General features: G+C 31.2%; 1 protein-coding gene across 1 annotated transcript in view; it reads right to left on the bottom strand.

Annotated features, from left to right (window-relative positions):
* LOC111635295 (X-linked retinitis pigmentosa GTPase regulator-like) overlaps positions 1 to 25,916 on the bottom strand; it is a 72,209-nt gene that overhangs the window by 10,593 nt on the left and 35,700 nt on the right. The window contains exons 7-15 of the mRNA XM_023380224.1: positions 25,444 to 25,596; positions 25,191 to 25,345; positions 21,215 to 21,358; positions 18,489 to 18,588; positions 17,294 to 17,454; positions 14,899 to 15,114; positions 12,307 to 12,393; positions 6,961 to 7,105; positions 955 to 1,080 (exon numbers count right to left, since the gene is read on the bottom strand). Of these exons, the coding sequence (XP_023235992.1) occupies positions 955 to 1,080; positions 6,961 to 7,105; positions 12,307 to 12,393; positions 14,899 to 15,114; positions 17,294 to 17,454; positions 18,489 to 18,588; positions 21,215 to 21,358; positions 25,191 to 25,345; positions 25,444 to 25,596 (1,287 nt within the window). The remainder of the gene's footprint in view (positions 1 to 954; positions 1,081 to 6,960; positions 7,106 to 12,306; positions 12,394 to 14,898; positions 15,115 to 17,293; positions 17,455 to 18,488; positions 18,589 to 21,214; positions 21,359 to 25,190; positions 25,346 to 25,443; positions 25,597 to 25,916) is intronic.

Here is a 25,916-nt window from a genome sequence, read left to right on the forward strand (position 1 = left end):
ATTTTATTTGTAATATACAGTAATTTTCTTTGATGAAAATGTAGGAAAACGTAGTATCTATCATTACAGCAACAAACATGTGAACTTTGTTTAATAAAATAGCACTGTACATACCTTCGTTTGTTGTAGTTGGTGGCAGAAAAGTGGAGATATATGAACCTTAATGCTTAGAAGTGGAATCCCCTCCAAAAAAATAATGGGTAGCACTTCATCGGAAGATTCTTCGAGACAAAGTCTCTTTCAGTAAAAAAAACCCACCAGTGGCTAAGTGGTGTTCATACCTTGAACATGGAGAGTTCATTCATGGGTTCACACATCGCTCAGACAGGCTGGCCATGTGGAGTTTTCCGGGATTTCTCCATGTCTGTAACGCCTAAATAGGAGCCAGTTTCCCTTAAAAACACCTCCCAGAAGGCATTCCCCCTAGTCAGATCGCCCAAGTGTTGTGTTGCCATAACTTAACAAAGAAACAAACTCTTTCCGTAAGGAACAAGAAATTGATCTACAGTTGATTGTCTTACTCTTTTAATCAAAATTTTTCTCAAATGCAATAGCGCATTGTTGTTTATATTGTGTTGTCGTTTTCTATTGCCACTATGACTTTTTTCTTTCTTTGATGCTATACTGCTTAAATATGTAAATCACAAAACTGAAAAAAAGAAGTATAGCACAAACACTTGGAAAAACAATGCTTAACTTGCGCATGCCTAACACCAACTAAAATTTGGCACAAAATATCGTTACGTTCGTTATCCAAGACAAAATTTTTGCAAAATAAAAGTTCGTTAACCGATTTGGTCGTTAACCAGGACGTTCGTTAACTGGGGTTCCACTGTATTTTGATCCATAAATAAGACTTCTCATGGGAAAAAAAAGCAAATTGCTGTTAAAAATCTAATATTTTAAGATAATATAACATAAAATAAAAGTAAATAAAAAAGTATTACAACCAACCTTTTCCTCTAAATAATGATAAACGTGATGCCTGTTTAGTTTTATCTTTGTTTGTTTTCTCTTTAGCATCTATTTCTTTACTTTGTCGTCTTCGCAATGTCAACCACGAAGTAAATTTTGAAGTTTCTATTATTAAGAAAAAACAAACTATGTATTACAGAAATACTTAATTGACTTATTTAAAAATGTAAAGAACAAAGTACTAATTAATATGGAAAATATATTTATATGATAAAACAATTTGGGTGACCCCATTTCATATACAACAGTAATGAACAAGAAAAAAATTAATTTTTTTATTTCATAATGTATTCTTCTTTTTCCTTTTGTGCTCTCAAAAGAAAAAACAAAGTACTTATTAATATGGAAAATATATTTATATGATAAAACAATTGGGGTGACCCCATTTCATATACAACAGTAATGAACAAGAAAAAAATTAATTTTTTTATTTCATAATGTATTCTTCTTTTTCCTTTTGTGCTCTCAAAAGAAAAAAAAAGTGTATTATATTGTGAAATAAAAAAAATATTTCTTGTAATGTTTTATCTTTATTAAAAACATCTGTTAAAATATCTTATTGTCAGCAATGAAAAACTATCAAAAAAAGGAAACTAAAAAGTTTTAAAGTTTGGAACAGCTGATAATTTATCTTCAATATTTGAAGTTCTTTTTTCTTTTTGACTCTTTCCATCCTTTGGGCACTAACAGAGCTGTTTTATCAGGACTGTCGTGTTTTTGGCAACATTCACAATGGAACAGCCAGATGGTGAGGGATGGGGCATGACATACAGGGCAGACCATCCTCTAAAATATCCTAAGGATTTTTTAACCTGTCTGAATTTGATTCAGAGTTCCCTATAGCAGTAAGATGATGCCTTAATTAACTATCTTGACCATCTGGTTGACAATATTTGAAGTTCAGAAAAGATAACTATAGCAGATGTGCACCCAACTGACAATAAACTAGTCCACATCACTATGCCTTCAGTCTTCTAAGTCAAGTATTGATTTCTTCAAGTGTTGTGTGATTTCAGGATAGCAAAGTGACTTAAATTTATCTGACTTCATAAAGTATTATTTGTGATTCAGTCTATTTGATAAAGTATTCTGACTTTATCAAATAGACTAAGTCACAAATTGGAACTTTGGTCCTTGGTCTGTAACTTTTTCTCCTGATTGATTGTAGTTCTCACAGGTCCTCATCATAAAATTCATTTTTGTATTTTTTCATGTGATTTTGTCTTTTTAATTAAAATTTTATTTTCATGCAGTATTAGTATCCTAAAATCTCCATTCCTTCTTGAATTAAACATTCAAATTCTCCTCAGAATGAAAAGTGGATACCAACTCTCCTTGAATGTTTTCATGCATTTCACACTTTTTTAAATCACACACGCAACACAATTCTGTGTAAGTCCATCACTGATACCAAGGCAAAAACAGTTCTTGTCTGTGACACTGGGTGCTACTGCAGCTCAAATTTAGATTCAGAAGCTCTGCAATATGTCAGGGATATCCTGTATATGTACCAATCTTTATCCCTCCAGTGGCCTGAAAGGGTCCAAACCACCATCTTCTCATAGTAATGGATCATTACTGCCAATAGTTGTACACAGTGGACATGTCTCAATCCATTCTTTCCACAATCTCACAAAATGAAAATCTACTCTCTTGTGGCCTACCACATGGCTTCGTTCAAACTGGTTAATTGCTAATATGCAGTTTATTGTTGCTTTTTAGGCAACAATAAACTGCAACTTTTGATATATTGCAACTAATGTTACCACAGCTTTTCACAATGACAATGTTTATAAACAGCTCCACACATCTATTGGTAACTTTTAATTTGCATTTACTGTGAGACTGTACATGCATCATGTGAATTGTGACCTTGAAGCTGGTATCAATGTAATAATCATATAGATAAATATTCTGTATAATTTTCATTCTCCTAGTATAACTCCTTTTTCTTGGTGTAGGAATTTCCATTTTTGGTAGTGTATATTTTGTGTGTTTTTTCTATGATTATGTATGGTGTGTATTTGTAGTTTGGTAATTGAGCTTGTAATAATTTATCTTTGTGTGCAAATTTTCCATGTATTATGTATAGATATTGTTTGCTTATATTGATATAATTAATCAGTCTGTATGAAAAGCTTGCTGATGTAATGTGAGATATAGTTTTGTGCATAATATGGAATTTTCTACAAGTGTTTCTGCAAGTATTGCAAGGTATATCTTTTAAATGTGCTTTCTGTAGTTTCTTGTATTTATGATCTGGTCTTATATGGCAATCATGAATTATCTTCTGATTATTCACATTGCTGATGCTCCAAAGAAGCATCCATGAGTCATGAGTCACCAGAATTTGATGTAATTCTGTCAACATGGTCCTGACTGAGATCATTAAAATGCCCACCATGCTTATTGGTGTCTGTGCATTCTGTGTACTGTATTAGCTCTAAGTCAATGTTGTACAGATTTAATTATGTATTATTTTTGTTTGCAACAGTACAGCTTTGTGTAATTGTGATGTTTCTTGTTTTTCATAATATCAATACTTGTTTGTAGTGAGAATTTATTATATTTGTGAGGCTACATCCTTGGCTACACTCAAACAAGAATAACACCAACGTATAATAACAAATGACTATGTATACTTTATTAATTATTTGTTACTGTTATTATTGCAACTATATGTGTATATATATATAAAAATGAATGTATGTGTGTCTGTCCTTCATGCATTACTACACCATTTATCCAATTGCCATGAAACTTTGGAAAGTTTTTTAATACACTCCTGCAAAGGTTTCTGGCATAGTACATTTATCCTACAATAGATGGCGCGCGTGTATACGAGCATTTTACAGTGTTCGATCGATTTCAAATTGTGAAGACCATTTTCCCCTCCAAAAAATATCTCTATATAAGCATTTGTGAACTGTTATTTACGATATTTGTAATAATTTTTGTTTAATTAATCACTTTATTTTGAGTCGATATTAAAATTTGGAAAAGGGGATCCCTAGATCGATAAAATAGGCAAATTTCCTTCTACAACTTCAGTTGTTGTTCAGGATACAGTTAAGGTTTTAACAAAGTTCGAGCGAATACTTAATTAACAAAAAAAAAAAGTTGAAATAATTTAAAAAGACAAATTACAATAAAACGGTTTATTATCCAACTATCAGAAATTTCACAACATGCCAAGGAAGAGAGGAAGGAACAATTAAATAATTAAAATTGTAAAGGATTAAAATATATATATAAAAATGGGGAATATCGCACTTCTGACAATCGCTGCAAGTGTGTGGGGTAGATTTGGAGAATCCATGCTTCTCACATGGACAACTATATGTGGCCAACCCACGCATTAGAAAACCTTCTGATTTATTCACGTATGCACCAGACGGAAAAACAAAAAATATCGTGTATCCACAAGCACTCCAATAAATAAATAGAATTGAACCAACACTTTGAAATGTTTTCCCGATGAAAATTAATAATAATAAGTTTCAATAAAAATTATAAAATGTAAATTTAATTTTATCATAATGAGTTTGCTTGAATTTCGTTTCTTCTGAGATCACAACAATGCGCGACGGGTAAGCTAGTAATATGTATAATAATAACAGTAACGAATATACATAGTCATTTGTTATTATACATTGGTGTTATTCATGTTTGAGTGTAGCCAAGGATGTAGCCTCACAAATATATACTACTACTATTTCTGATCTATTGGGTTGTTCGGAAAGTAAGTTCGTTTTTTTTCCATGGAAAAAAACGCAATATTCTTATAATAAATAAATATTTTATTGAATTATAAGTTGACCGTTTTGGTCAAATACCTGTTGTCATCGTTTCTGGTAGTAGCACGATTTCACATTCATAAAAGTTTTGATCGTTGCTTACAAAAAACCGATCCAAGTGATTTTTGACATTGTCATTTCAAGTAAATGTCTTATAGTTAAAAAAAAATTGTATAAACTGGAACAAGTAATAATCTGAGTGTGCTTGATCTGGCGAATACGGTTGGTGTGATAGCACGTCCCATCTAAGTTATAACAGTTTCTGACCAGTTACCAAACTTGCGTGAAATTTGACATTATTGTGATAAAACACTACGCCTGTTTTTTTTTATCGATTCTGGCCGGCTTTTTCTGTTTGATGATATTACGCAATTTGTTTACTCGAATGCAGTACACTTTCGAATCAATTGTTAAATTTTCTGGTAAAAGCTCCAAAAAAAATTTCCTTAAAATCCCACCAAATAGAGCATTTCTTTTTAAGAACTCGTGGAATTCATATATCGAGCTTTGAAACGAAACCAATTTGTTTCAAGTACTCATAAACAGTTCAATTTGACAAATTTAATCTCTTAGTGATTTCACGTGTTGTTATTCCGCAGTTTGCTTCAATCGGTACTTTTATTTTGTTTTCATTGGCTTCAATTGGCCATCCATAACGTGGTGCATCTTCAATACTGAAATTGCGAGAACGAAATTTTGTAAACCAGTTTAGGCACTGTCGTTCTGTCAACACATCTCCACCATACATGTCACACGATTTTTTTCTTGCTTGAACGGCATTTTTATTTTTTTGGTAATAAAAAAGCAAAATATGCCGAAGATGCTGCTTTCGATCTTCCATATTTGATGGAACACAAAAAATAAACAATTGCACAAAATCAAACAAAATATTTTTTACAAATAAGCCATAAAATGCTAGCTGTCAAAATATATAATGATAATACAGTTTAGAACGAAAATGGCGGGAAAAACACCACTAATCCATCTAGTGGTAAAAAAAACAAACTTACTTTCCGAACAACCCAATAAATATAGTTTATCTCAAAATATTCCATTTTTTTTTTCATTTCACTCATTTTATAATTACATCTATAATGCTGACAGAAATAAAGGAAGGAAAAACAATGTCTGAAACAATATCTTCTAAATTGCATACAAGTAAAATGACATATTCCAATGGCTTTAGTGGTACACAACATTTTTTTTATTGTCATTCTGGCAATTTGTTGAGGGTATATTCTGGTTTAATTATACACAAAAAATTATGATAATTTAATTCTATGCAAGAAGATTTGCTAAAAGTTTTCCTTTTATATTGAGGTCTGTGGAAAGGCATAGCTTGAAAAACATTGCCCTACAATAATTACAGTAATAAAATTGTAATACAGTAGAGAGTCATTTATCCAAATCAATTGGGGACTGGGGATGTTCGGTAAATCGCTATTTCGGATAACCAATTATGTACAAAAAAATATATTAACCTATCCCATGTTGAAATTTTTCTCCGTTGCATGTCGCTTCGTGTTGAATTTTCGTTGATGTTAAGCCTAACAAAGACTATTGTATCATTAAAAATTATTTTTTTATTTTGCACAAACAAAATAAATATATTGAAAAATATAAAAACAATAAAAAATTATACTTCAGAAGTTAATTTAGTATCAAAAATGTAAAATATTTGAGTAGCCCAAGACATAGCCAAAGATTGCAGTGCCACAGCACCGGCGAAAATTTAAATTTGCAGACTGGAATTCTTTCGGATAATTGACTTTCAGATAAACAATGCTCTACTGTATCTAGGAAGATCTGATTTTAAAAGTTATATGATTATTAACTTCTTAACCATCAACAATTATAATTTGAATTTTATTATTCTACAGCAATAGCAGTTATTCATAATGCAACTATTGTTCAAAATCAAAAAATTTCTTTTATTTTCTGTAGGAAACAAATGCTATTATAATTTACATGTCTTAAAATATTTTCATCAACTTTCCTTATCTCTATCTGATGATACAATAAAAACATTAAATCTAATATATAAGATTAATAGCATCCAGAAAGACAATTTTGATCTCATGGACAATCAATTTTAACATAGAACACAGTGTGTTGTGATCCCTAAATGTCTGTTAAAATATAGTATATAACATTCATTTCAAATCTTAAAAACTAATTTAATTCTAACCTTTCTCTTTAGGAGAATCAATGGTGTGTTCTGACAAAATCTCTATTTCATTACCAGGAGTTGAAATATTCTGTTCCTTTGGTTCTTCTTTCTCATTTTTTGATTCTTTTGCATTTTCATTTTCTTTTTTCATACTTTCAGATTGCTAAATAAATAAATTTTAAATATTAAANTTAGCCTTGTCAATGTATTCTATAATTTCAGTTAGGAGATCGCTTTGAAAATGGACAGAGTCTGGCGGACTGACGATTTCTATGTCAGAGTGATGACGGATTTCCGGTTTCGGTAGGTGTGTAGGAAGCGTAGCTTCTCGTTGCGCTACTCTTTTTCTTTTAACCTTTCGATGCATCGTCATTTCCTCTTTGCTTTCCAAGGTTCTTCTTTTTCTTTCCTGGTGGGAAGGGGTCGGATTTTGGGCTCGGACGATTTGAGTTCTATTCTCACCGGAAGGAGTTGTAGACTCTTTCGGTAGGTTACCTGGACCTCGCTTTTGCTTTTGTCTTCGTCTTTTCCTATTTTTGTAAGATTGTGTGCCTTCATTTCGCACCCNTAAGCGATTCTAGGACATAGTAGCATAGAAATGGAAGGAGAAAACCCTAGAGCAGTCTTAGGGAACATAGGAAGTTTTGTCCCTCTTTTGCCTGCATTTTCTGGAGATACAGCAGGACTTAGAATAACTGAGTTTTTTCACTCTCTATCAGATCTGGCAAAATTGTCAGGATGGACAAAAGCGCAAATGTTGGCAATAGCAAAGCTGAGACTTACGGGGATAGCCAGAGAATTTGTTCGAAAGGATAGACGAATCAAAGACATTGAGGATTTTGAGGAATTTAAGCGTGTTATGCTAGAGCCGAGGAAGAGTTCTTCTTTTTCTTTCTTGGTGGGAAGGGGTCGGATTTTGGGCTCGTACGATTTGAATTCTATTCTCACCGGAAGGAGTTGTAGACTCTTTCGGTAGGTTACCTGGACCTCGCTTTTGCTTTTGTCTTCGTCTTTTCCTATTTTTGTAAGATTGTGTGCCTTCATTTCGCACCCTTGGGACATGCGATTGATCTTGATGCATAAGTCGTATGACCATTTTTTCAGGTAGCTCTTCTTCTTCTTCCGTAGTGTCGAGTTTTCGTCTTTTCGGCTTCTGTCGAGGTTTACAGCTTGAGCAAAAATGAACAATTTTGCCATTCGGTAACATTATTTTCTCGTTTGCATCATCGAGAATGAGGCCTTCTTCTTTTATTATATCTCGTCCGATGATCCCTTCACAAGGAGCGGTGATTTCCGATCGGACTATTTTGCACGATCTGGGGAACTTGTATCCTCTAAATTTGAAAATAGGGACAGTCATGCCTATGGTTGAGATGGATTCTCCATTCGGACCTACCATCTTCCTTCGTTGTCCAAATTTTACTGGGGCCTTCCATTTTAATTTATTGGCAATTTCTGTAGACACTAAAGTCTCATTAAGCTCTGGATCTATTCGAAATTTGACTGGGATATTATTCACATACCCTAAGATGATGGGTTTCTTCTTCGTTTGAGTCCTTGTAGTTCTAATGATGCCTTGCCACTTCTCCTCTTCCTCGGAGGGGACATCTAATTCGTCGGTAGTTATGGGCTTCCTGTGTGCGGTTAGCCTATTGCGTCGAGGATAGGAAGTCGAACGATTCTCGCATTTTCTATATTGCGGAGAGGATAACCTGCTCGTAATTTCGTCCAATCGATTTCGAAGTTCCTCGATAGTGGCTTTGACTGATTCCCACTCTTCAGGTGGTTTCTCTGTAGTGGATTTAACTTCCCTTATAGGTCTGATTTTAAAACTGGGCTATGCCGTCAGAGTGTCTATACTTTCCTCACTTATAGCAGCTTTTAAAGCTTCGTCAAAAGTAGCAGGTTCACGTGACATGACGCGTTGTCTGATTTTAAGATGTATGCCATTCAGAAACTGAGCTTTTAATCTTTCGTCTAATTCTTTATCCTGTATGCACTTAATCATTGCGGTCTCCACTGCATCTGCTCCCTCTTGCTTCATCTCAATTTCGGTAGCAAGGGCTTGTAATCGCGCTGCGTATGTCTGTACATCTTCCTCCGGCTTTTGTACACATGAGTAAAATTTATGAACTCGAAGGTGGAAAGGGACTTTTTCAAAAAAGCATTCAATGTTTGTTCAGCACAATTGTAAACTGTTCATTGTTCAATTTGTTCATTATAAACTGCATACAGTTTACACTGCATAGGAATTTGANAAAAAAGCATTCAATGTTTGTTCAGCACAATTGTAAACTGTTCATTGTTCAATTTGTTCATTATAAACTGCATACAGTTTACACTGCATAGGAATTTGAGATATCCAAACTATTCGTAACACAATGACCAATAAACATGTATGAATTTTATCTGGATTTCCACCTGAGGTCTTTAGCTCACCACGTCCAAACAAATTCCAATTCATGGAATACAAGAATGCCAGATTATCATCAGACACTTCCAGATTATTGGCTACTTTTCAGAGAATATTGGCTTACCAGACATTTCAGATTATTATGTGTCACATTAATGAACTTCTACTGTAACAAAGTTTTGAAAACTGAATAAAATTTTTAAAATATTATTTTTCATATTGATAAATGCTGAAATTTATTAAAATGTCAACTTATATGTACAATGCCAGACAGATGACCATTATGAGCACAATATAATATCTGTACTATATTATGTTTTTAAAAATGTTTAAATATCTATATTGGGTTGAGATTTTGAAATTGCAGATCTATAAATTCTCACCGGCATCCATCTGTCTGCCTGTCTGTCCTTTCTTAATCTCAAGAACAGAGTTAGGTAGATGAAAGCCATGAAAAAACAGAAAAAGTATGATGTACAGGGGAAAGACACTACTAAAATTGAGAGCATTGCAACTGGCATTATAGCAATGTCACAATAAATTTTCAGTATAAGATGGACATGATAGCATTCAAGATTTGACATAAAGTGGCAAACTACTAACAGCCATGTCAGAAGCAGCAGTATAGCAGGCAAACAATGATTCTGCTAATGGATGCACAACCATAAAAGAGCTGGCCCTGGAAGTGAATATTAAAAAAGCAAATGTGTGCAGGATACTAATAGACATTCTCCTTTAGCACAATAATGCACAGCTGTATACAAACCTTCAAATCATGGAAGCCATAAAAAAATCAAATGAACTATATTGGCACACCCACTTTATAGTCCTGACCTAGCACCAAATGACATCTATCTCTTTGGTACTCTGAAGGGATACCTTGCAAAAAACCAACTTCCCTGAAGATGAGTCTTGTGGCAGCAATAAAAACACAGAATGCTGAATGCTGGTTCTGAGTTCTACTGAATGGGGATACACGCATTGTTTTCAGATGGAGAAAAGCTGTTCAGAATGGTGAGACTGTGTGGAAAAATAAGGCATTGTATTTGAAGGTTGTAAACATGATCTGTAAATATTATACAGTTGTAATATTAAAAACTTTTTCAAAAAAAAATATGGCATATTTCTTTTGGAGTCCCCTTGAACTTAACTATAGATGTATGTGATTTTATTGGTATACTTATAACTTATATATGTGAGGATCCGAATCCTGACTTTTAGTATGTTTACATCATTTATTCATAACATCACATTGTAGCTATACTTTCATTAAATAACTGGCAACTTTTACACCTGGGAGCAAAACATCTGTTAAGTTCTCATGCCTGATAATGATGCTTTTCTCATCACCTCTCAACCTAATATCTTGATTTCAACAGTTCAAAATATAGAACAAGACAACACAGTGGGGGAGTTGTCACCAGTTCCTTGATCTGACCACTCAAATTTTTCCTGTGTTGAAATATACAGATAACCTGTGCTCCTTTGGATATCTCCTCGCCTTTGGCTACCTGCTCGCATAATATCTAGTTAACTCAGAACTGTGGGAATAAGAACTGTTGTCCAGAACTGTGGGAATAAGAACTGTTGTCCAGAACTGTCTTCCTTTCTGTCCAACCGGCTTGCAACAGATCAAGATTTTATACAAGGTATTTATCGCCACGTGTTTTTATTGTAAACTCTCTCTCTCTCAAGACTTTAAGTTAACTCCATCTAATGTATATAATATCAATCATAACCAATGTATTTAAATCTAGCATATTTACAATTGATATATTGTATGCCCTGTATTACCCCTTTGTTATCTATTAAACGGTTGTTACATTAACCTGTCTCTGTGTAAGTCACTTCCAGTGCACTGTCTCTCCTTCCATCCCAAATCTGATCGCTCCGTTATGCGACTGCTTACATGACCTAGTTAGCACGGCTTCCGTGTCAACTGAGATGCGGTGGTGTCATCCTGACAGGGCATCGAAGAGATGCCGACCCTTCGATCACATATATGATTATTATGGTTAACCATTATTCTGTTGTTATAAGTTATTAAACTTTTTTAACTTTGGAAAATTAAGTTTATATTAAAAACCTGGCAAAGGCTTTTTGCTCAACTTTCTTGGCACTCAAATAAGTTGTTAGGGAGACCTTTAGAAAGTGCAATAATTTTCAATTATACTACAATATAAAATTTAAATAATAATAAAAGTATAAAGAGAGTAATTTTTATGATAAAAATCTATATTTAAAAAGGTATTTAAGTTTAAAAAAGACTAAGACAGATTAGCTCAAAGTTAAAATTGTGTAGGTGTGTATGGTGCCATCTGTTATGAGATTTTATAACAGATTTTTATAAAATATTTTTTATTATTATAAAAAGGCAAAGGGCTTAATTAATTTTGAGGGTAGAGATGAGTTTTTAAAAATATTGTAAATGCCAATAACAACTAAAATTTCATTAAGTCTGATCCCACTCAAAATATGGCATATGACCCCTTCTATCTCCCAACCTCATTGGCCTTTAACCACCAAAATTTAATAGCATCAATGCCCCATATATAGAAATAAGCCTGCAAAGTTTCAAAATTTTTGGTTCATCCAGTCCTTGAGATGTACAAAACAGATGCCTAAGCATACAGATGCACATACACACACACAATTTCAAAATTTTGTAAGGGATTTTTTTACATGTTTGGGCTCCTTGAGTGTCAGAACATCAAATGTAATAAAACTGGAGGGAATTTAACCAGTCATCATACTTTCCCTAAGTTATATAATGGCTGGGAAAGTAAAAATACATCAAACATATACATTATTTTACATATCTAAATTAAGTCAGATTAATATTTGGTAACCTTATTCATATTATATATTTTATATTTAATATTTGTCTTACATTTTATTATGATATTGATTTCAAATTTATAAATTAAAACAATTAATAAAAAGTTAAAAACCTTTTCTCCATCTACATTTTGTAGAGATGTATTTTTTATTGGCTTTAATTGTGATTCATTATACTCATTTGTCACCAATACATGTGTCTGAAATAGAATTTAATAAACATTTACAATTATAAAAAACTTACAAAATTAATTCAGCTAATACAGAATAATATTTATGACAGAAGTAATTAATCTGAAAAAATTATACAAGTGGTTGGTTGCTACATTTTTAAAATTTATCATTTCTGATATACAGGGTATCCACATCTGGCACCAATCATGGACTGAATAAAATCAAGCAACCTTTAACAATGAAGTGTTATGCAAGTTTCTAAAGCATTCCTTTGTATAATTTTTTCCTTTTTCCAAATAAAAGATTAGAATAAGGTCACTGAAAGCTCTCAAAATATTTACATCTGAAAAAAGAGGCTGTTGCATTAATTTCAAAGAGGAAGGACAATTGTAGAGGTGCCATGCAAAAGCAAACAAGTCCACTGTGAACGATTGTTGGAAAAATGCAAAAAACTGTTATTAAATTTATTTTACACTTCACACCTGTAAAAATTTATTATTTTTTTCATTTTGTATCTAACATCAATATTTGAAAGCAATTTTTTATAGGAATATAGTTAGTATTAAATTATATGGCATTAAAATATGGACATGTTTCTTTTTGCTTGGACAGAGTGGATATGTTTTTTTTTGCATGAACTATGTTAGGATATGTTTTCTTTTGCCTGACCACTATATTCTTTTTCACTTTGTTACACTGGCTACTACTTTGACTTATCTAAAAAACATGGCATTTTAGAAAATAGGGATGAACAATAAATATCTTTTCCCAAATAATCACACAGGTTCCCATTATTTTCTTCTTTTTCTGGGTCATCTGCTTCAAGCTTGGTCCCGTTTCATAACACTTGTTTATACCATGAAAAACTGTCATCATTTAAAAGTGATTCAATGTCTTTTTTCTTGGCAGCTGACAGAGGGTGCCCTACAGATAGTTGCTCAACTGGCTTCTCAAATCTCATCCCAAAGGAGCACTGTATTTTTGTATTTTCTTCTTTGCCCGTACTCCAACAGTTTTAGATTTTTTTCTAGATCCAACATTTCCTTCTTCTACACTTATCAAACCCTCTTCATCCATTTTCACTCAATTATAACAATGAAATATACTGTATAATAAAATGTGTACTAATAAACAACATTTTAACATCAAAATCTCTGTTCCAACAGAACAACAAAATGACAAAACAAAAACAAAACCACCTGTTGCATTCTCAACAGTTCATCATCATATGACTCAATCATAGCACTTCATTGGCTGAGGCAGACTGTAATGGATATGTTTTGTTCTGCTTGGAACACATGTAAAGAGATGTTCTTTTTTTCACAGAATGTTGATTTTCAAAGCTCAAAATCTGTTGGATGCATATTTTTCTGAATGAAACAGACTATAACAGTAGATAGGAGTGAAACTGNAACTTTTGTAGGTTTTTTACATAATTCGTATAGGTTATATCAGAATAATTCTGTACTTCTATAAGATGTCGTTATAATGGCACTATCTCATAACTATCACATTGAAATACAATGTTGAAATATTTTAATATAGACTTCATACCCTTCATATAAATAACCAATTTTCTGATTATTTGAAATATATGGTAAGGTTTCTGTTAATCTTAATTGCTGTCTTATTTTCATTATGTAAAAAATTGTAATTTTACATATTACTTTTTATAAAATGAAAATAAAGATGTGATTAAAATTAACAGAAAATAAAACAGTTATAAATTTCATCTATATTATTTTATAGGAAAAAAGATTTTTCCATATTATTTATTAAAAACATCAGATAATATTTTTATATGAATTCAAAAATTAAATCATTAATTATTTTTTAATTTCTTTTTCTTTATATTTATATAGCAACTGAAATAGTTTTGATTTTATAGCAAAATATTATTGTAGGACAAAGATATTTATAAGAGTATTTGTCTCTATTTGAATAAGTTATGTTTGTGTGTAATATTACTGTAGATTAAATTTTATCAGACTAAAAGAATTTGAATTCTTGAATCTAAAATGTGTAATACATTTTATTTGAAGTTTATATTGGTAATGTGGACTTAGGTAGCCCCTATGGCAGCACTTCTAATCACCATCTTGTATGTGAATGCGACATTCACAAACAAGATAACGACTGGTGCAGCTACTAACTACACTGGCATTTAAATAAAAAATCTTTCACTTGTCATTGACATATTTCTATTTCCTTTTTTTTTCAATTTCTTCAGTACAGAACATGGTTTAGATGATTCTTTTGTAACTTAATCCTTTTCCTTCATAGAAACTTCTCATAATATTAAACAACTGATAATAGCCATGATTACCATAAATAGATTGTATTGTATAGATTGTATATATTACAATATTAATTGATCCTTTTAAGAAGGAAATTCATCTGCATCTATAAAACCAATATCTATCATTAACTAACAAATCTACTTCACTAAAAGTCATTTATACATAATCCAGTCATTTCTCTAATCATTTTAAATAAAAATTTCTATTATTAAATTAAAATATAATTCATACCTTATTCAATTCAGATTTTTCTGAAAGATCAGAATCTAAATCACTGTCAACGTGACGAATACTTTCATCTTCTTCTGCTTCTTGAAGTAAAGATCTTCTCTTTGAACTTTTTTCTGTGTTATCATCACTTTCACTCATTTCATCATCATCTATTATTTGTTCTATTTCAATTAAAAAAAATACTGAAAATTTATAATGTAAGAAAAAGTAATTTAACTTTATTAATATATTGAATATACACATTTCTAAACCATTTAGAATAACCACTTATTGTTAGTGTTTACTGTTTGATCCTTCAATGCACTTAGTAGAACACATTAAGCTCATTTATCTGCTCATTACTGCTTAGTAGGGGTGTTTCAAATGCAATTTTTTTTTTACCTAATGTGCTTAATTTTGTAAAGACAGGTTTAGTTTCCACAGTAATAGAACAATGCATTTATCTCCATTACTAGATTTACTATTACATTTTGGATGCATTCTGAAGTATTAATTTAATTGTAAAAGTTTATAAAAATTGCCAACAACAAAGAAAAGTGCTGTTACTCTGTTACCAACTTCAAAGCCACCTCATGAGTGGCAATGGAACACAATTCATGCAAAAACAAAAAATGATGATATGTGATAGAAATAAATCCACATTAATTAGTTATTATTTATTACTGGTTAAAGACTGAGTTTAACACCACCACAAGACCAGCAAGAATATGCAAACTTTAAGTTTTAGATGTACGATCAAATTGTTCATAAGTCTGAAAGTTTGTAAGTTGAATGTTTGTAAGGAAAGGATCTCCTGTATCAAAAATACACTAATGATCTTTAGTATAATTTTTTATATAAATATTTACACCAAAAAGTATAATTATCAATTTTGTTATGGAAAAGCATAATGCTGAGATAAATGAAAAAGAAATTATCACACTGTTAAATTTTGCTTTATTTATTGCTGATCAAAATTACCACTGAAAGGTTAAACAGAAAAAACAAAAGGAAAAACTGGAGGTAAAGAAAACCTGTACAACACACATATTCCAATTTTAAATAAATAATATGAATTTTAAAAGCATTTATCATCATCAATTGAACATTTATAGACTGTAAAAGTAATTGGCTTTATAGATTTCAAGCAAATTATACAAGGATTCAAAAAGAAAAACTTATAGATCTTTAAATTACTTAACAAGTTTTTCAAATTTATTGACATTAGATTATAGAATCTAAATTTTTAAAATAAATATTATATTAAAAGATTAAAGATTTTGAGAAATTTTCTGATAACTTTTGTAGGTTTTTTACATAATTCGTATAGGTTATATCAGAATAATTCTGTACTTCTATAAGATGTCGTTATAATGGCACTATCTCATAACTATCACATTGAAATACAATGTTGAAATATTTTAATATAGACTTCATACCCTTCATATAAATAACCAATTTTCTGATTATTTGAAATATATGGTAAGGTTTCTGTTAATCTTAATTGCTGTCTTATTTTCATTATGTAAAAAATTGTAATTTTACATATTACTTTTTATAAAATGAAAATAAAGATGTGATTAAAATTAACAGAAAATAAAACAGTTATAAATTTCATCTATATTATTTTATAGGAAAAAAGATTTTTCCATATTATTTATTAAAAACATCAGATAATATTTTTATATGAATTCAAAAATTAAATCATTAATTATTTTTTAATTTCTTTTTCTTTATATTTATATAGCAACTGAAATAGTTTTGATTTTATAGCAAAATATTATTGTAGGACAAAGATATTTATAAGAGTATTTGTCTCTATTTGAATAAGTTATGTTTGTGTGTAATATTACTGTAGATTAAATTTTATCAGACTAAAAGAATTTGAATTCTTGAATCTAAAATGTGTAATACATTTTATTTGAAGTTTATATTGGTAATGTGGACTTAGGTAGCCCCTATGGCAGCACTTCTAATCACCATCTTGTATGTGAATGCGACATTCACAAACAAGATAACGACTGGTGCAGCTACTAACTACACTGGCATTTAAATAAAAAATCTTTCACTTGTTATTGACATATTTCTATTTCCTTTTTTTTTCAATTTCTTCAGTACAGAACATGGTTTAGATGATTCTTTTGTAACTTAATCCTTTTCCTTCATAGAAACTTCTCATAATATTAAACAACTGATAATAGCCATGATTACCATAAATAGATTGTATTGTATAGATTGTATATATTACAATATTAATTGATCCTTTTAAGAAGGAAATTCATCTGCATCTATAAAACCAATATCTATCATTAACTAACAAATCTACTTCACTAAAAGTCATTTATACATAATCCAGTCATTTCTCTAATCATTTTAAATAAAAATTTCTATTATTAAATTAAAATATAATTCATACCTTATTCAATTCAGATTTTTCTGAAAGATCAGAATCTAAATCACTGTCAACGTGACGAATACTTTCATCTTCTTCTGCTTCTTGAAGTAAAGATCTTCTCTTTGAACTTTTTTCTGTGTTATCATCACTTTCACTCATTTCATCATCATCTATTATTTGTTCTATTTCAATTAAAAAAAATACTGAAAATTTATAATGTAAGAAAAAGTAATTTAACTTTATTAATATATTGAATATACACGTTTCTAAACCATTCATCTTATTCTATATTCATGAGAAAAGTTTACAATTATTGTACCCTATTAAATTCTGAAATAAATTATGTGAAAAGAATTGACTATATATAAATTTAATTCATATATTAATTTTCAAGTAAAAATATTTAAAAATTTTAAAAAGTATAAATTTATGAATAATTATGAATAAAATAAATATACTCTATTTGTCCAATTTTATGTAAAATATTTGATTTGAATATTAATATATTCAAACATTACTAATTATCCAAAAGTTGTCAAAGTGGCTTACAAAATGATTTGTTGGCCAAACCTGATATATTATAAGAAAAGACTTAAATTCAACTCAATACATTTGTATAATAAGCTGCAGTAAAATTTGATCAGTGTGCATGATGTACAAATAAAGTTTTCAATGACATTCTCCACTTTCATCATTCTTGTTAGTTAGCTGAAAATTATGTTATAGTATATTCATTTTATTAATTACAAAGTGAAAACTCATTAATAATATTTCCTTAATTAAATTAAAACTTCAAAACTAAAATAATTTTTTAGCTAATAAGAGTGAAAAAAATGAAAACTATGACCAGGAGAAAGTCATCAAATCAATAACTCCATTCTTATATCATACAAACTGATCATATTGTATCTTTATTGCATAATGCAATAAAATCATCCAGCAATTATCTACTTTTGGTAGGAATGCATTTTTTCTGAAATATTTATTATCTTATTTACAGTAATGTATATTAATTATTTAAATTTAATTTTTTGTAAATCAATTAACAGAGCTAACATTGTGAGATAATAAGAAACTCTAAAAAAAATATCAACTTACAAAAATCTCAGTAAATATTTCAAATTTAATGATTACTTCCTTTAATTTTTTTCCTTACTTATTTGAAAAAGTATGTTATTTTTATTATATTTAACAAATAGCAAAATTAAATTCATACTTGAGTTTTGAACACCAATGCTTGGTAATTTTGTTTTATTTAGTGGATTTGAATCACCGTTGTCATTTGTTGAGACTGATGAATTAAACAATGGTGGTAACTACATAAATAAACAAAATAAATATAATTACAATCAATTTACTTTAAAAATCATATAAAAATTCATTTTAAATTTATTTTTTATAAAATTCATACTACAGGTTAAGAATCCTTTATTCAAAATGCTTACGCCACATATTGACTAAAATGGGACACCATGTATAATATATATATATATATACATCAGAGCCATCTTCCAAAACCTACATTATAATCCAAGAATGCAATTAACGCAATTAAATTTACTTGGAACACTGAAATTAAATATATTCTTGGATATAAACAATTACTTCCTACTATCATTACACACATATATCAAAAATAGATTTTGATATTATTTCATAAACTATTACTACACCTTTTTCTTACTACAATATTACAATGTTAAATACAGTTGGGTCCACTTAACAGAATACTGAATAAGGGAACAGCTCATTTAACAGAACACTCTCCCATGTTCCCAATTTTCTTCCCTATGTTTCACATTATCAAGATTCCTATTACCAGAGCACCAGTTAACAGAGCAATTGGTTTAAACAGCACCATATTAGTAGAATTTTTAGAGTAATAGTCTACATAATGGAGCACTATTCTAAGGAAATTTATAAGAGTCTATCTTTAATTTATGGTACATGGTACATGGTGACAGGGCTCTATACTATGATTTGTTAAGATTTTGTAATGTCTTCCATTGGTCAGTTTTCTAACAAACAGAGAGTCAAAATATTTCTTACAAAATACCAATGAACAGGTTTTATTGGACATACATGAGAAGCAATTACATAGTAATAAAGTATCATAAAATATATGTGATCTGTACTGTTTGTTCATGTATATGTCCTCATCAAAGAGACAAAGCAAAAAGTGATTAGTGACCAGATTTTGGAGGTCACATGACATTACTTGGCAGTACTGTATTTATTTGTTTCTATACTGTACTGTACTGTACATCCCATTATAGAGCATTCAGAAATTTTGAAGCAATGATGTTCACATCTTTTCATTTAGTTCTCCTATTATATTTCAGGAAAGGAAAATGCACTAAGACCCTGCTTAATGCGGGGAATATGTTCCTAGATGACAAAGCACTAAACAAAACAGCGTTAAACAAAGTTATTTTAACACAGAGTAAATAGGAAAAGGGAAACACATGACCAAAAATAAACAGATTTTACTTTAATTTTAAGTTATTTTTATATTAATTTGCATAATAATATATATTAAATAAAACAAACTTATGCACATAAAAATGTAAAGTTCTTTGTTTGTGATGAAGGTTCTGCTCTTCCAAAATTCTTGTTTTTTGCGATAAAGTCATGTAGTTTCACTTGTCGGTTTTTCTTTTTTCATTAAGCAAATGTTGGTAGCAAGAGATTGCATCCAAAATGCCTCATCTTGCTTTTGAACTCCTTTCAAAATCTGGATCATTCGCTACAAATTGATCAATGATTTCAGTTATCATTACCAAACTTTTACTAAGGAAGACTGTAGAGAAATTCTTTGGGTTCTTTGTTTTCAGAATCTTTATTTTCCAGTTCTACACAAATTCCTTGTTCTGCTAGTTCTTGAAGGTCATTGTTGGTAAGGCTCTCACAAGAAACCTGCATTAACTCCACAATATTCTGTTCATCTACATCTCCTAGTCCTATTGTATCAATTAGATTGACAATTTGGTCAACGATAGGCTTTTCTCATTGAGAATTCTTGGATATCTCCAGCCATACCTTCTTCCACACTCCATTCATGCATTTATCAGTTAATTCTTGCCAAGTGAAGTCAATATTGCCTATGGCATCTATGATGTTATAATTTTTTCAAAATTGCACCAAACAAACATAGATTTAAGGGAAGTACAGCACTATGAAGAAATGCCACCTTTTGCTGATTTGTTCATGTTTGGGAATAATTGTATTATATACAAATCAATGAAATGCTGCAATAATTTTAATCAGCAAAATTTTGAGCTTTTTTTAGGCTTCGAGCAGATCGAGTTACATTGAATCAGCATTAATCAAGGCAGCATTAAGTGGGGTCTTACTGTATACTGTATTTACTGATTATTCAATAGAACAATAAAATTGCTGATATAAGAATGGAAACCAATATGCAAGTATAGTAAAGTTATGAGATAATGAATTTTAACATTTCTAAGTGTATTATAAGTTATTTACAGCTCCTAAGACACAAAAAGGTGGAGAAAATTGAATACTATTAACAAACCCCCCTGGGTGATCTTATTACTTTGGATAAGAAACAGTCTGGATAAGAGAGCATGATGCAGCAATCTCAAGCATGTTCTCCTATGCAGACTCTACTATACTATGTACTGTACATTAATGATTTCTGTTAAATGTATTAGTTTATAAAAATATTTAATTAGGAGAAACTTTAATTTGTTAATAATCAAAGGAATCTATTATACAGATATGTAAATAAAATATCTTGTTTAACTGAAACAATTATATAAATATAGGTGTGTTTCAGTTTTAAATTATTTTTTAAAATATCAAATTTAAATGATAATTTTTATAGGTATATTTTCAAAATTTATATATCATTCTAATTAGTAATATCACATATTAAACAATTAAAAAAATAAAATAGATTATGCTCATACGTATACATACATTTCTTTGTCTCCTTCTTTGTCTTGCATCTAATATGGGAGTATTTGAGTCATTAATCATTTCACTTGTATGATTATTTTGAAAGTTGTCTAATTGTTTGCACTTTGAAGCTAATACAGCAGTATGACAACCACCACAAGATATCTGAAATATAAAATTATAAATGACTATTATAAAGCATAGAAATGAACATAATATAATATTAAATTGTAACATATCATGAGAATCTATCTTTGAGTATTTCACTTTTAAACACTATCCTTAAAAAAATTATAAGATTCATTTATAATAAATTTTCCAATTGTTCAAAGTAATCTTGCCAAGAAATTTAGAATCATGATTATATGAAAGATTGCAAATTTGTTAAACCCTAAACAGTTAATAACAAAAAACATTTGATGATAATATAGAAGCAACTAAATAATTTTTTAATTTTTATTCTAATATAAAGATATTACATTAAATAATTATAATTTTTATATCATGATGTTTTAATTAGAGGGGGGAGAAAATATGTAAAACTAACATCCATGTTTAAAACTATGTATTTGATGTATTAAGAAGAGCATACTAGAATTTGAATTATAAGGTTTTTTCAATCTTTTCAGTTTTCATAACCAAAGAATAATTAAGTTTAAAATTAAAATAGAAGACAAAGTCTGTCAAAATAACAGTACCACCAATTATTCACTTTCATTTTAACAGAAAAAGTGAATAAATGATACTGTTATGATAATTAATCCATATTCTTACAATCTATGTCTTCATCTTTAGTCGCAGCAAGAGGGCAAGCTTTAGAATGCATAAGATTGTCTTCAATTTTAATTTTGAATTATAAGCTTTAATTGTGCAATATAATTATGTAAGAATAGAATACATCTAACATATTTGATACTTTTATATACAAGGTTTGTTCAAAAAGTATCGGACCATTTTTTTTTCCGTGTAAACCAATGATGCGCGAGAGGCCTNCTTCAATTTTAATTTTGAATTATAAGCTTTAATTGTGCAATATAATTATGTAAGAATAGAATACATCTAACATATTTGATACTTTTATATACAAGGTTTGTTCAAAAAGTATCGGACCATTTTTTTTTCCGTGTAAACCAATGATGCGCGAGAGGCCTCCTTCGGTGGAGTTGTGGAGGGGACAGTCATGCACAGCCCTGAATTTTTTTCCCACCTGCAGGAAGCGTCACTCGTTGGCAATCGGCCTATGAGTGAGGTCATGTAGTGCGCTCTCGTCGGATTCCACTAAGCTGGAAAATGATATCGCTGGTCTCGTCGGATTCCACTAAGCTGGAAAATGAATATCGCTGCTCACGTTGTTCAGTCGAACAATGTTGACTGAACAACGTGAGCAGTTCAGTCAACGTTGTTCAGTCGAACAACGTGAGCAGCGATATTACATCAAATTTTGCCAAAAACCTTAGCGATACCCAAGCGTAAACCATTCGCAAGATTCAGCAGGCTTTCGGGGACGATCCTCGAGGCCAAAAAAAGCGCGGCAGGTCCGCAGCAATATCAAAGGTCATGTTGACAGTTTTTTAGACTCTCATGGGGTAGTGTGTCGTGAGTACGCACCACAAGGCCAAACCATCGCAAAGGAGTACTACCAGGAGGTCCTTCGTCGTCTTTCCGATGCTGTGCGACGCAAACGACCGGATCTGTGGTCGATCAAAACTTGGCAGCTCCATCGTGATAACGCATCCACCCATTCTGCGCATCTGATTCGGGCTTTCGTCGCCAAACATAACACTCCTGTGGTTCGTCACGCTCCGTACTCTCCCGACATGGCTCCGTGTGACTTTTGACTTTTGGCCCAAGCTGAAAATGCCGCTAAAAGGAACCCAAATTTAGTCGAGAGAAGACATCGTGCAAAATCCGACGGATCGGCTGATGGCCATTCGAAAAGATGCATTCCAGCAGTGTTTTCAGCAATGGCAGGAACGCTGGGAGAAGTGTATACATTACCAAGGAGACTACTTTGAAGGGGATTAGGGTTTTGTACATCAAAATCAATAAATTTATTTTTGCCGACCAAAGGTCCGATACTTTTTGAACACACCTTGTACACTGCTGGCCATTAAAATTGCAACACCAAGAAGAAATGATCTTACAAATGTCAAAATCATATGAAAGGAAGAAGAGGTTGGGATATGCAAATGATTAGTATTTCAGCACATTTAGACGATGCAGGAGGGACAAACGACATCTGAAGCACTGCATAAAAGAAAAGTTGTGAGGTGGATTTCTCATTCAGAAATTGCTTTGTAAGGTTGGGGTTTCTTCAGAATATCATGTTATGCCTCAAATAAGAACAAGAAATGCTAACCAGCAAGTGTCGGAATTCAGTAGAAGCAGGTTCGTTGTCTATCGAGTGTGTGGATTATTGTTCCGTGATATTGCCACTCGCACTCGTCAGAATCCAACTACTGTCATGCGAATATGGAATCGATGTGTTGCTGAGGGTCTTACTGAACAACATGCAGGATCTCAATGCTCTCCCATGACTAACGCCCGAGAGGACAGACATATTGTGTGGTTGGCCATGCAAAACCGTACAACCACATCACAGACCATTAGTCAGGAAATGAGCTTGTTTGCAGCATGTCCAGTATCTACTCATATGGTGCAATGACATTTGCAGCAGCATTGACTGTCAACACAGCGACCATTACTTCAGCTTCCCTTGACAATGCAGCATAGAAAGAGACGGCAACTCTGGTGTGCCCAACGACAAAACTGGATACAAAAGTGGCACAATGTCGTCTTTTTGGATGAGTCCTGGTTCTGCGTGCAGCATTCTGATGGCCGTATACATGTTTGGAGGCTCCGAGGAGACCGCTCGTAGGCCTGCTTGCATTCGATATCGGCATAGGGTCCCTGCACCTGGTATGGGCAACCATTGGGTACACGACACGCACATCTCTAGTTTGGATCAACTGTAACTTGAATGCAGATCAGTACATTTCTGACATCTTACGTCCAGTGGTTGTGCCCTATCTTCGAGGCTTGCAAAATGCCATCTTCCAACAAGATAATGCAAGATCTCATGTTACACATCATGTTCTGACCTTCCTAGATACAGAGGGTATTCGATTTTGCCCTGGCCTGCATGGTCTCCAGATCTCTCACCAATTGAAAACATCTGGTCATGTGGGTGCTGAGAAACTGGCCCGCCACCCCTCTCCAGCTAATACGGTTGATGAAGTGTAACATAGACTTGAAGCAGCATGGAACAAGTTGCCCGTTTCTGTCTTCCAAGCCCAGTTCGACTCTATAGCTAAACGGATAAGGGCCGTTTTAGCTGCCAGGAGTGACAACAGTGTCTATTAATTTCGCAACCCTGTAAACCCCCAAACTGCTTGCATATTTAATCATTTTGTCTTCATGCCATACTGTTTACGTACAATAAATATCTTTTTTTTATTTACTTTCCTTCTTGGTGTTGCAATTTTAATGGCCAGCAGTGTACTTTGTAAACACTTGTGTGAAAATTGAAACAGTATTGATGATACATCTATAGTATGAATAATTTTCAACAAGTTAAAAGTTAATTATATAATATAATAGATCTATTAATTCAATGCATTGTAATTCTATTTGTTGTTATTTTTATATATTAAATAATATTTTTTAATTTTTTTCCTATATTATTGTAATTTTATAAATACTGTTGTATGCATATTTTAGATGATATAAAGAAACATTGATATTTTAAATAAAGAAGAGATTGAGACTCAAATTGAGACAAAACCAAAAAGAGTAAACATTTTATAACTTGAAAAATTTTAATGGAAATTAGCCAAATAATTGATCAATTTTTCAATACATCAGTATGTTTTTCTATTTATAACTATAATACTGCAAATATTAGTAATGAAATAACTTTAGTAAGTTATTGAAAGAAAAAAGATAAGTAAAGTAAATGTTTATGAATTATTTTTCAGTTCAAGATAAAAATGATTACCTGCTGAACACTAAAATTATAAAATCTTGTAATTAAATTAGGCAGAAATTTATTACATAATTCATTATCATTATCATCATCATTGCTGTCGTCATCATCAAGAAGACCCAATTTGCCATGCCTATTATTACCACAGGTATATATTTGACCATTAACTACAAAAATAAAATAATATATTATCATTACTTTTAGCATAAAATTTGCATATTCAAATGAAATAAAAATATATTTAATGAATGAAAAATAAAACAACCTGTGAGAAATGCTGAATGATTTTCACCACAGCTTACTCTTGCAATTTTATAAGGAAAATTTATTTGCACTGGAAGTGATGTATCTAAAATATCTGTATCAAGTCCTAACTGTCCACTACTACCATCTCCAAAAGAAAATGCTGTTCCATCAGCTTCAAAGTAATGAATTAAATAATTAAGTATGTTTAAGATCTTTAATAAAAATATATTACAGTAGAACCTCGAAAACTCGGCCTAATGTGGACCAAAGGGCGGCCGAGTTTGTGAAAATGCCGGGTTATCGGGAATGGGGTTAAAAAAAATAAGTACGAGTGTTTCCTCAGAAAATACTGTACTGTACTTGTATGTATTGTTTACTTGAGAATATAACAGAGAATAAACTGCCCAAATACCCTTAAACAAAGGAAAAGTACGTCCTTTATGAAGGCATAGAGCCTTTACTACATGAAAATGAAAATTAATGAATACACTG

This window comes from Centruroides sculpturatus, unplaced genomic scaffold, assembly GCF_000671375.1.
Source record: "Centruroides sculpturatus isolate CEXI.00-Female unplaced genomic scaffold, Cexi_2.0 scaffold928, whole genome shotgun sequence".
In the NCBI taxonomy this organism is placed as follows: Eukaryota; Metazoa; Arthropoda; class Arachnida; order Scorpiones; family Buthidae; genus Centruroides; species Centruroides sculpturatus.